Source organism: Tachysurus fulvidraco, chromosome 3 (assembly GCF_022655615.1).
Source record: "Tachysurus fulvidraco isolate hzauxx_2018 chromosome 3, HZAU_PFXX_2.0, whole genome shotgun sequence".
Taxonomy (NCBI): Eukaryota; Metazoa; Chordata; class Actinopteri; order Siluriformes; family Bagridae; genus Tachysurus; species Tachysurus fulvidraco.
In genome coordinates, this window is record NC_062520.1 from 8,607,743 (window position 1) to 8,620,192 (window position 12,450).

General features: G+C 40.5%; 1 protein-coding gene across 4 annotated transcripts in view; it reads left to right on the forward strand.

The window, feature by feature from the left end:
• pard3aa (par-3 family cell polarity regulator alpha, a) overlaps positions 1 to 12,450 on the forward strand; it is a 409,979-nt gene that overhangs the window by 304,454 nt on the left and 93,075 nt on the right. For all 4 annotated transcript variants that reach the window (XM_027149211.2, XM_027149213.2, XM_027149212.2 and 1 more), the window contains one exon: positions 7,761 to 7,889. In XM_027149211.2, coding sequence (XP_027005012.1) covers positions 7,761 to 7,889 — 129 coding nt within the window. The remainder of the gene's footprint in view (positions 1 to 7,760; positions 7,890 to 12,450) is intronic.

A 12,450-nucleotide genomic window follows, 5' to 3' on the forward strand; every position in this document is an offset into this window, starting at 1 on the left:
ACAGATACAGGAAACAGTGCGGACCAGTGTGTGTTCTGTATAATATACAGTACATCGTGCAAAAATAGAGGAATTCTCTAGGGTTCTAGTGAACACACAGTGTATACACTTGTGTAATTGCAGCAGTCGGATGTGATTGATTCCTGGTTAGTTCTTAGCCATGTTTGTTGGTTTCCCTTCTGAGTTAGCAGCTGCAATTCACTTCTAATGTATCTTTGTAGGCTGATTGCTTTCACATACACCATAAACAGGTGGTTTGTGGTTCATTCTCAGTACACCGTTCAGAACTTCAAATCGCCAACACTGCAGACGCTAATGACCTGCTCCATTATTAAATGTATTCTCTTGTTGCAGTATCTATTGTGAAATCTGTTCATTGCTTCATCAAACTTCCTGTAAATGTGCTGCAGTCTATCCACTATGTTCAGTCTTCTTAAACAGTTGAGCACTAAACTCTCTGTGTATAACAGCCTTGGCCATTTTCTGCAGGAAGGAACCGAGTAAATAAGCATTAGTCATCTGGTCTAGCCTCGTGTGAACACACAGACACACACCCCCTAGCTTTCAGAGCTCCCGCCGAATGCTTATCGCACTGGCATTATGTTCCCCCTGAACACTCCCCCAATTTAAACCATTGTAAATCCTAATTGCTTTAATTGGGCCTTTGCATAATAGAGCAATATCCTGTTGTAGTGTGTCTGGGGTTGGTCTGCATGGCTGAGGGAGTTGATAACAACACACACTCACAGATCTGCGCTGTCTTTAGATGCTCGCTAATGTCTGTCTGTCGCAGACGTGCACTACATTAGTAGCCCATAAATCATTGCAGATAAAATATGGCACGTCGAGAGAACCGTCGTAAACCGCTTCGCCGCACGATGATGTATGTTGATGTAAAATATTGAATGTTGAACTTGTTAAATAAAACAGTATGGCAGGTCAATAACAGGTCCTTAAGCAATTTGATGGAGTAGGTCTTTGAGGTCACGCCCATTTGATATACTGGCTATCAACTGTTACAGACATGGAAAAAAAAGAACTTTAAAGCCCAAGGTCTCAGAGCAATTTTGACCCATAGCGGATTCTTTAGCTCTTAGCAGCATGTGTAAAGCGTAAAGGTTATTTTACACAGCATTAGCATGCACGTGTGCAGCAGTGAATGTCATAAGTGTACACAGACTTTTGCAGTGCACTGCTTTGTGTGTGATATGTTAGCCTTGATGGCGACATGCCGGTGATTGAAGACCTTGCATTTCGGATACGGCACATGTATAACAGCGTAGTCCTTTGGGAGTGCTGCCATTTTGCTGGGCATTAGAGTGTAATTGTCTCCTCCCCAACGGCAGCCATCATTTAAACCATAGGCTGCTGCAGCCGAATATCATTTGCGTATGCTGATGCATGAATGCCTCCGTATATTTCAGACCCAAGTATGTGTTTGAATGTTTCTGTCAGAGAGCGGTTGTTGTGTGTGAGAGTCCAAGACGACTAAACCTGTCACCTCTTCCTCAGGCTGTTGTTTTGAAGCCAGTCGATGTTTTGGTATTCATTAGTGCTGGCTGTCAGTATGGCTGAAGGGTGTGATGCTCAGTGATGGCCCATTAAACTGTGTTTTTGAGCACTGGAGGCTGCCACACACTGTACTTTACGATGAACTGAATGGCAGGGTGTGTGAATGGGATATTAAGGGCTACCTGAGGAGACGTGAAGAGACATGCTGTCCCCCGAGGGCCTCTCCAACACACTCCGATATTTTGAATACAGAGCTCATGACAGTGATTTAAAACCGGATTTATTTATTTGTTTGTTTGTTTGTTTGTTTATTTAACAATTATTATTTAATCTTTTGACCTTCAAGTTTTTTCCTTAATCTTTACTAGTTCTGTCAGACGGTTAAATATTAAAATGAAAACCACTTTTAATAGGAAAAACTGGGCTTAGTACAAAATGACGAAATGTGTTATAAATGTCTTTACTGTCCTCTAATGTTCCCGTATGTAAATGTAGTCCATGTGGCATCGCTTGACCATGAGGAGAAGAATATTCACTTCCTATGTTTTTTAATTTGAATATTTACTATGTCATTTTCTTGATGAGGCTAAAATGGTAAGCAGGAGCTTGTATTCTGTTGACTGATGAAATTTTCTTTGGAACTGCCACATAATTACATCATTTATTAATGAGTGATGTGTTTGGTAGAATCCTAGCAGGAAGGATCACTGCAAATCAAAATTTATTTTTTCTTTTCTTTACAGAAACCACTTGTTCTGCAGTAAAACATTTCCGTGCCCTGAGAAGAGGCCATGTGTGCTCCTCTCAGTTGTGTAGTTTCATTCATAAACCATGGAGATGCAAACTTTTACACTCAGCCACTCTAGAAAACAAGCTGTGGGAGACTTTTGAATATGTTGCATCTGTTTTGCACATGTTCATATGTAAACTTTGTTCAGACAGAATTTAGGGTTTACATGACCACATGACTTGTGTAAGCGTCTCTTGTTCTCTATTGTGTCCAGGAGTTATTCTCTCTCTTTCAGGTGGCTGCTGTCTTACTGACTTGCCAATGAGCCACTCACACACACACACACACACACACACACACACACACACACACACACACACACACACACACACACACACACACACACACACACAGAGACAGAGAATGAGTGTGAGAGAGAGAGAGAGAGAGAGAGAGAGAGAGAGAGAGAGAGAGAGAGAGAGAGAGAGAGAAAGCAACCACTGTACCAGACCAGTGTGTGTGTCATAGCCTGGCAACCGAGAGAGAAGATAAAGCCAACCTCAGTGACTATAGCTTATTCAAGTGAGAAACAAAAGGCGATGGCATTGTTGGCACCTGATGATATAGTTTATTTAATTTGCATAGCTTTAGTGCTCATTCCAGATCATTCATGGAATTGTTTTTATTTTTATTCTATCTATCAAAGGTCATCACATTTGTTCTTTAAGTTTCCCTTACTAAGTGAAACCTGGCCAAATATGCAGCACAATACTGACCACTATTCTACATTCTGTTATTGGGATTTGTATTTGGACTTATATACTGTAGGTGTTGAAGGCTAGTCTCGCTAAATAGTCTTGGTCTGGTTGTGTTTGTGTGTTTGAGATGCAAGATTGACGAGAAGTCTTTCTTTTAGAGAAAATAACTAACTCATTTTGGATCGGTGCATAAATTATACCAACTAGTTAAAGTAAAACGTTTGTTTCAAAAGGATTCGATGGTTTTCATTTTTGGTTTAACTCAAACCTCTTAAGACTCTCCTTCTCAGCTAATCTTTTGGTCTTGAACTAGAGTAAGTCGGACATGAGTACAGCCTTAGTTACCACAAGCAACACAGAAACACAGGACATAACACAGGAAATGCATCATTCTGAAACAATTCTCTTCTCTTACAGTTCGATAATAAGATTAAGTCCAGTTTTAAAATGATTCTGCACAAGTCCTAAGTCATTCCATGAGGATGACATGCCAACATTGCAATCCGTTAGATTCAATTCAAATCTCACTGGAGAAACAAAATGAACGTGACGACACTAAAGCAAATTGCATGTGTCATGTGCAAGAATACAGATAAATAAAAAGACGTTGAAGAATTTGTGCTATAAATTTAGCTAAGTAGTTACTTAAAGGCAGGGTCTCAGATGTTTGAAAGCCAATGTCGACATTTGAAATCACCAAAACAAACACGCCCCTAACCCAAATGGGCCCCACCCCTGTATCGATAGCTCTGCCCAAACATACATACGTACCCCAGGCAACTACTGGAAAGAAATGTGTCTTTATCATAGCTGAAGGGAAGAACAATACGATTGCAGATAAACAAACAAGCAAAAATGACACACAAGCATAATCATGTAAAGGACAAAGGCATATATTAGTTCTGTGTAACAAAGCAAAACCAACGTTACTCACCTATCGAGAAGGGAAAAAGCGCCTCGGCGTCTTAAGTAAAGTTGAGTTTCCCGAGTCAATAACTCCTGAGCTAAACGCTGTTACTACACAAAACGCGGTTGTAGCTGCCTCTCTACATTACTACGATAGAAAAGAGGTGTTATTTGTGTAGTAACAGCGTTTAGCTCAGGAGTTATTGACTCGGGAAACTCCAACCTGTGAATATGTGGCCAACTTCCTGCTCCTTCAGTTCTCTCCAGCGCTGGAAAGTTGATCCTATATTAACACGTCCTACTTTTTACCTTATCGTAAGCCTTTCTTCGTTTTCTTTCTTTGTTTTTATCCTCCATGTCAATGTTAAAACCACTTTCTGCTAATGTCACAAATGCGCACTGAACACTCTCTCCGCCGCATATGGACAAGCCCCGCCCCTTTCTGCTCATTGGCTACACGTTTGTTTTGATTTTTGTTTATCATCAGCCCGACTCATTTTTCTGGAGCATTTCTCAAAAATCGGAGACCCTGCCTTTAAGTTAAGCTTTGTGCTTGGTGCATGTTAACCTCACTAGTATGTGAAATAGATGTGTGTGCTTGTTCTGATTTGGTTATTCAAGTGTGTGTGTGTGTGTGTGTGTGCTTTGTGGAGGGAACTGTAGAGTTCCTGAGGTTTTGCTGACATGAAAGGAATGATGACAGAGAGTCAGGGGTCACAAAGAGCCATCCATTGTCGATATACCTCAGGCTGGTTGTTCATCAGATACACTCTGTTTGGTAATGCCAATTAAAGTCTGAAGCCATGAGCAGATGAAAAAAGCCCCAGACATGCTCATTGAAGATGGATTCTGTCTCGCTTTATTTCACCTGTAAATTGATGTCTGGTCTCTTAGGATATCACAGCAAGGGTTAAACAATTAGTTATAAACAACCATAAATTATAAATCAACAATTCCATTTCCCTTCATTGCCTGTAGTAAAGAAAGTAACTTTCAATTTGTTTATCCATTATCCGCAAGTTCTAAAGTCTGAGTCTGGGTGATATAAGAATTTTGAAAGTCGTTCATCTCACTGACTTATTCGGGATAATAAAAAAAACGTGCAACATCTGCGTCTGAAGAGAAAGACAGGGTGGGTGGAGGAGTCAGATGGTGTAAAGGAGGATGCAGTGAATCAGAGTTAATGTAAAAGTCGCTGGGAAGTATGGCAGGAAGCTGTCACTGAATGTGGTGATAGATCGGGCTGTCGTTATTAGTATTCACGTGGTGAACTTCTACAGCCTGACCAAAGCCATTTGTTGATTAATTAATCAGGTAATGTAGAGCTTCTATAAGAGGAAATCTGCAGGTTAGGCTTCAGTTTTCTTACATAAGCAGAGAGAATCAGCCGTCGTCCTCTCGGCCTGATCGAGACCACCCTCATTCAGCAGCAGAGCCAAGGGGGAAGTCATTTAGCTAGTTGGTTTGCCAGTAATATGAAGTAAACCAACAGCCATATTTTGGGGATAGGGTTTCCTGTTTCCTGAATATATTCAAGTCATTTTTTTTCTCTGAAGTAATTCTATCAAGTTTGGATGGAAAGTTTACATTCCGGCCATCTCCCCAAACCCATTGGAATGATTATTAAAGAGTGAGGGAAAACTAGGTTATAGTGGTTAGGAAGCAGCTTGGCTTGAAAAAGGGGCATTTCCATCCTAAGAAGTAGCTATAATGTATAGTTATGCCTGAGAGCATTTTATGCTCTCAGGCATAACTATACGGTATTGCTACTTTATTTGGATGGAAATAGAAATAGATTTCTGTTGGTGATTAAATCAGATTTTTATAATTAAAGTGCATTCTTGCCATCCGCAATTCCAGAGTGTCATAGGAAAGCTTCAGGATCGATAAGAATGATTACATTTATTGAGTTTACCAATTCATACTCCCACTTTGCAAAACCATGTGTGTTCTGTTATTGCCTTGTCTGAACATAGATTTCATTATAGCTGTCAATAATCCCTCCAATCTCTAAATGAGATTCATTCAAATCCAAAAAAACATGCACTCCAAGGCACACATACCGTATAAACACAACAGACAAAATCCATAGTGCTCTTTCAACACTGGCTACAATTGAGAGGACTCTGGTGATGGTATTAAGCCTGAACACATTCATTGTTTCCTGTGCTACCTGTCCTGCAGTTCTTTAGTGCCTCAGCTGCCATCAATGTGGGAACATCTTGGAGGAAATGACATCACTGGGAAGTCCTAAAACAGCAGTGGATGACTAAATGACTCTCTTAATGTATGTGTGTGTGTGTGTGTGTGTGTGTGTGTGTGTGTGTGTGTGTGTGTGTGTGTGTGTGTGTGTGTGTGTGTGTGTGTGTGTGTGGCCGGCCAAAGGGCCATCCTTGGATAATGACTTTGGCCTGAAAGCCAACATCCAATAGTGTTACTCTGAGTGAGTAGCCAGTCTATACCACATCCTGACCTGAGACCAAGGACTCAGGAAGAAACAGTGATTAAGATTCCAATCAGTCAGGAAAAGAGTTTTAGTGCATTGAGATGTGTTTGTTTGGGGTTTAATGACCATAGCACACATGCATTAACTAAGGCAAGAACATACACAAAAAAAAAAATCAAACAATAATTCTCAATTTTTTTTTTGATGCCATACAAGACTTTCTCATGTATGTTTTTATTTTTTGATTTTAGATATATTTTTTTTAAATAATGTATTATAATTTTTATTTGATCTGTAATTTTTATATGAAGTTATGATTTATAATTCCAGTTATTTGCATTTGAGTCCAGGCTGTAACACTACACTACAAAATGTGATGTTCAAAGGGTGTAAATACTTTTGCAAAGCTCTGCATCATGTCTATTAAAACAGAAAATATTACATCTGGCCCAAAGTTGTAAACGGTTCTTCAGCACAGCGGTCTTAAAATAGAGGACTGCAGTCCGGATATGAAGCCTGTAAAATATTTCAGCAAGTCGAACCATACACTTGTAGTGAATACTGTAGCGTAAACGATCAGTGTTAGAAAATCTGTCCGTAGTAAATAAACACAACCCAGTTTGGCTTCTGAAGCAAGGTCCTTATACAAGCACACACATTCATTCATTCATTCATTCATTCATTCATTCATTTTCTACCGCTTATCTGAACTATTCTCGGGTCACGGGGAGCCTGTGCCTATCTCAGGCGTCATCGGGCATTGAGGCAGCATCATCACAGGACACACACACTCTCATTCACTCACACACTCACACACTACGGACAATTTTCCGGGGGAGGAAACCGGAGTACCCAGAGGAAACCCCCGAGGCACAGGGAGAACATGCAAACTCCACACACACCAGGTGGAGGCGGAAATCAAACCCCCGATCCTGGAGGTGTGAGGCAAACGTGCTAACCATTATATTTAGCTGTTAAATGACAACAGCTCACTGAGAAAGGAAAGAGTTTTCACAGTGTTTTGGAAGTGACACCTTGGCTTATGTAAAATGTTCAACAGTGAAAACAGAGAGTTTAAAGATGATTGGACAGAGATTTATATGATTAAGTTCAAAGCGTATGTCTCATGGCGCTAGTTAAGAGTGATAACATAAAGCACCATTGCTAACTCTCCAGGCTACTGCTTGGCTGCTTGCTTGATCCTCCACCTGACAAGTTTTCAATTGAAACATTTAAAGACATTTAAAGGATGTCTGAACTTTACACTTATAGTTGTATTTACTCATGTTCAGATCCTTTCTTTATAAGTTATACAGCTTCCCAGGTCCGTTTGTTTAGATCATGAACTGTGCATATGGCATCTCTGTCACATCTTAATGCATTTTTGTTTTCTGTGTCCCTCTTTCAGGTTTGGCAAACACCGCAAAGACGAGAGAATGGGGGACAAGATGGAGCGCAAAGGCTCAAGCAAGAACAAAATGGATGATATGCAGGCCACAGAAGAGGAGATGCAAAGGATGCGTTTGGAGAGAGAGAGGTAAGTCTTCATTCAGCTCCCAGTTCTGTGCAAAAAGCCTTAGATTTAAAACAGGCAGTGATAGAAATGTGCCTAATTATCTGAATTGGGGAAAAGGTAAAGTCTGTGAAGGTGCTGCAGTGTTGCTAGTTTGAGTGGTTAGTGGCTTTTATAAGAAAGTATTAAATTGATCAGTTGTTTTCGCAGCGGTCAGTTTTTGCCTTTGAGGTAACTCTCAGTACCGGTACCAAGCAGGTATAATGGGAGTGTTGCCTCAGGAAGGGCATCCGGTGTCAAACCTGTGCCAAGTCTAATATGCAGATCTAATTGGATTTAAATCTGTGTGACACTTTTTCCACTTATTTTTTGAAATCCTCATGTTTTTTACCTGTTAATTACCAGTGTCTATATCGGGTGGTGTCTTATGTCACACTTAAGGTTAAAAAAGCTTGAATACCTGCTACATTAATTTCCACAGCCATCTTCAGCCACAAGAATGCACTCAAGCATTGTTTGCACTCAGTGCTTTTTTTCACAACAGCACAAATCCCTATTAATTTTTCACACACAATAAGAAGACAATATCAATTGCTTTCCCGTATGTGTAGAGGACTTGCAACCCGCTATTATACCACACAAACCGAATGAATTTGGTTATCAAGCCACTTTTGCTAATGGAGCATAATTGAATCGAAACAATAGGGCCAGTGCAGGCCTCCGTGGAGAGAGCACCCAGGCCCGGCAGTGACAATGAGGCTGGCCTTGTCAATGAAACATCTGGAGCCCATTATCAAAGAAGCCTGCCTTGCCTGTGGCGCTCTCCACCATGGGCACTGGAAATCGGTGCTCTGGCCTGCAGCCCAGAACTCTTCCGAATCTCTACTTCAGTACAGAAAGAGAGAGAATGCGCTTCCCGGCAGCTCTCTGTGTCTACACTCAATGCACCAAGTCAATCAAATACAAATTTGTCACATTCCACAACTTCATTTATTTCCATATGTTTCTTTTCTGAAGAAAGTTCGTACGCATTACACAAGGAAAGCCTCCTAGATTTCGTTTGGCGAGGTCTATCGGGTTTGCATCTTTGAATTAAATCAAGATTTTTGTTTTCTTCGTTCTTCTCAGCCTCATGCTTGAGTTTTCCTCCATTTAATGGAACAGCGTCCTTTAGGGAATTTGTCCCAGAAATAATAATCTGTTCAGCCACCACACTGTGAACATGATATATAAAGCACTAGGGAGACTGACAGCTTAAAAAAAAAATCAATTGCTGCTGGATTTTTTTGATGTGGCGTTATACAGTGAAGCACATGTTGGACTGTCGTGTGTGTGTATGTGGACCTATGACAAAAGCTGTGATTAATTACACTCGCCACTGGGTTGGACTAGTCTGGGCTGTGTCTAAAGGCTCTTGATGTATTTTAGATCAAGTGATGGTACAGTAGGTGGTGACTAAGAGAAGAGGTAGTTTAAGGGTAGTTTAATAAATGTTAGTCTGTATTCTAGAGGAAATGTCAATTTTTGGCTCATTTTGTTGTTTGCTTTTGTTTTTTTACACAAATCCAACAAAGCTAAAAACATCAGGGTTGATAACTCCCACCTCAAAGGCTCATAGTATGCGAAAGTGCCCCTAGGGGTTGGTCAAGATTGTTCCAGGAAGAAGAGTAAGACAAAATCCATACCCTAAAAAGAATCACAACAGCTATAAGGGAACAGCCATCATACTAGCACTGCAGCAGATTTAGTGTACTTGCTCCCTAAGATGTTCATGAAACTCCCTGCTACTCAGGAGCTTTAGGGCTTACATTGCTATATTTGTGAATGACTTAAGCTCCCTAAATCCTCTTCTGTCACTGCTGTATGGATGACAGACCCTGCAACACTGAGCAAAATAAAAATAAGGGGGAAAAAAAAAGAAAGCTCTGAAAGCAGGCAGTGCGCTATCAGGCTTGATGTGGGTTGAGGATGATGGAGTGTCTGCATCAGTAGCATTTGTTTTGCCACAATTGAGTAAATTGTAAGCAGCTGCTGCCCACGGTCCTCTGCCGGTCCTCCAGCCGCCAGCCTTTCCGTGCCTCATCAGCAGCACAGCGACTCTTCTGGTGGCCTTTGTTTATGCCTGTGAATGTAATGGACCCCTGCGTGATTTCGATTTTTTTTTTTAATTGCTTTGACTGCAAGGACCACCATGGCAGAGCTCCAATCAGAGATCGGGAATAAAATCATGCAGGGCACGATCACTGAGGAAGTCTTCTAAGGTTTAGCAGCCATCCTGCCAGGGCAGGAACTGCAGAACAATGTGCATGGCTTCCTCAGTATCAGGCTTGTATCAGTGATTATAACAGCTTGGTTTTGGACCATAATACTGTGGTAACAGTGGTAAACATCATCTTCTGTTTAGCAGACTAGCTGTGCTCTTATCTGCTCAGCTCCACTGAGCTGCTAATCAACGGCTAGCACTCGTCCATCTCCTGGTTTCCTGCTCCTTAAGCCTATGGCTTCCTTATGTTTGTTTGTTTTTTTCCCGAGTGCAGTCAGCTTGAGACGCCTCCGATTCTCTGCCCTGTTTCCCTATTTTTCCTGCTATCACAACTAGCAGCTTCCTTTCTTCCTAGGGGCCCCCACACCACCCGGAAATCTGGTCATAAATGCGTCTTTGATTCCCACTATACCCACCAGAGGCTGCTTTTCTGTCTTTATTCTTCCTCTTTTATTTTAAGGATATGTTAGAGGTTTTTAACCTGAACCCTTTTTGTTTTGCGATGTTTTTATCATTTTGGCTTTAGTTGTTTTGTACGTTTCTCACTCCTGTTTTCAGAAAAGTAAATGAACCGTATAGACCCAATGACCAAAATACTCATGCGTTAGCTGAAATTCTGCTAATATTTCCACTCCACTTAAAATTGCAGCTGCACCGATCGAGTCTGCCCACAGCTATGCACATATTTTAATACTGTATTTGACGCATTAATGCATGTTCATCGTTATCACGGACAATCATTTCCCCCCTTACTGTGGCAGTAATTGTGTTACAAAATAATTAGCTCATTATGCTCAGGAGCCTTTTGTAACATTTTGCTGTTTGACTAGGCTAATTAGCATGCTGAGTTCAATGGCAGATGACACAGGCTGATTGTGAACCTGATTGTGTTTGTAATTAAATTGATAGTTGGCTTGTGGCTAAAAATGGTAGTTAGGATGATTATTTTCTGCAAATTTTTAGAATTGTTACTCTCTGGCCAATTCCACCACAGGCATCATCTCATGAGTTGCCATCATCTTACCAATAGCGCCCCCCCCCCCCCCCGCGCGTAAAAAAAAAAAAAAACACACCATATGTGTATTTGCATAGGAGTACACTACATTTAATGTGAACAGTAGTTAGAATTGTCCCAAATGAGTCAAGTTTAATGAGTCAGAAGTGCAACAAGTTATTTATGCCCTAATTTATTCTATTTCATGTATGAAACTATTACTAATTTAGTGGAAAATAAAAAGCCTTGAAAATTAAATTTACTTGAAACTAAATACCTTATACTCTCATATACAGGTGAGCAATTTTAAATGAAATTAAAGTTAGTAAAGTAAAGTTTTGGGCCTTCACGAGCAACAAGTACAGCCTGAAAGATCCCAGTTTTGATGGTGGTGGCATGCTGGAGGTGTTGTGGGTGGAGTGTTTATCTTAGCCTGTTTGTTGTTTTTATAAGCAATGTAATTTATTCAGTGAGGAAATAAAAAACCTCAGGCTAGCCAAAGTGCTATTCCTCGCTAACAAACAAAAACACAGTTTCCATCATTTTTAAATATACTATCACACGTGTGCCTTATTTTCTGACTTTTCTTAATAGCTTTCAAGACAAGTTTAAAGTGTCTTTTATCACGCAACACCTTTTTCATACCTTTGAGTCATGCAGCATTTATTATTATTTACAATATCACAGCGTTGTTTTGGCAGAAAAAGTGTTTAGACTGATAGCTAAGCTAATCTTGAGATAAGGAAGCGATATAAATGGTACCTGGCTATACTCAGGCAGCCCTTAATGAGGTGTTGTGGACATGTATCACATCTTATGCGTATGTAGGTACTAATGTCTGTCTAAATGCATACAGGCTAAAATGTTAAAGACTGTTTCTCCTTTTTCATGGCTGTTACCTAGAAACATAATGTTAGGTAAAGCTTTCAGCTATAATAGCATCATTCTACTGACAGAACACCTACACACCAACAGGCAGTGCATATGCAAGCTAATAAAAACATTGAACTCTTAATTGATCACACATCTGCATTCCTAAACACACATACAGGAGCTAAGCATATTCTTCTCGTTCTCTCACACACACTCATACACAGAAGAGCAGTTGGCACTAATTATCTTTGAATGTGGGTGGGTAATGATTCTGGACCAATGCCATATGAAACACCAGGAGTTGCGAGGGCCTTCATTCAGGGACGTACAGAGAGAAATTGACAGTGCAGTAATCATGTTCAGTTTAGCCACTTCTGTCTTTCATGCTAACGCCACAACAGGCTATTAATCGTGTAATGAAGTAAACAAGAGACGGCGAACACTCATCGAGCTAG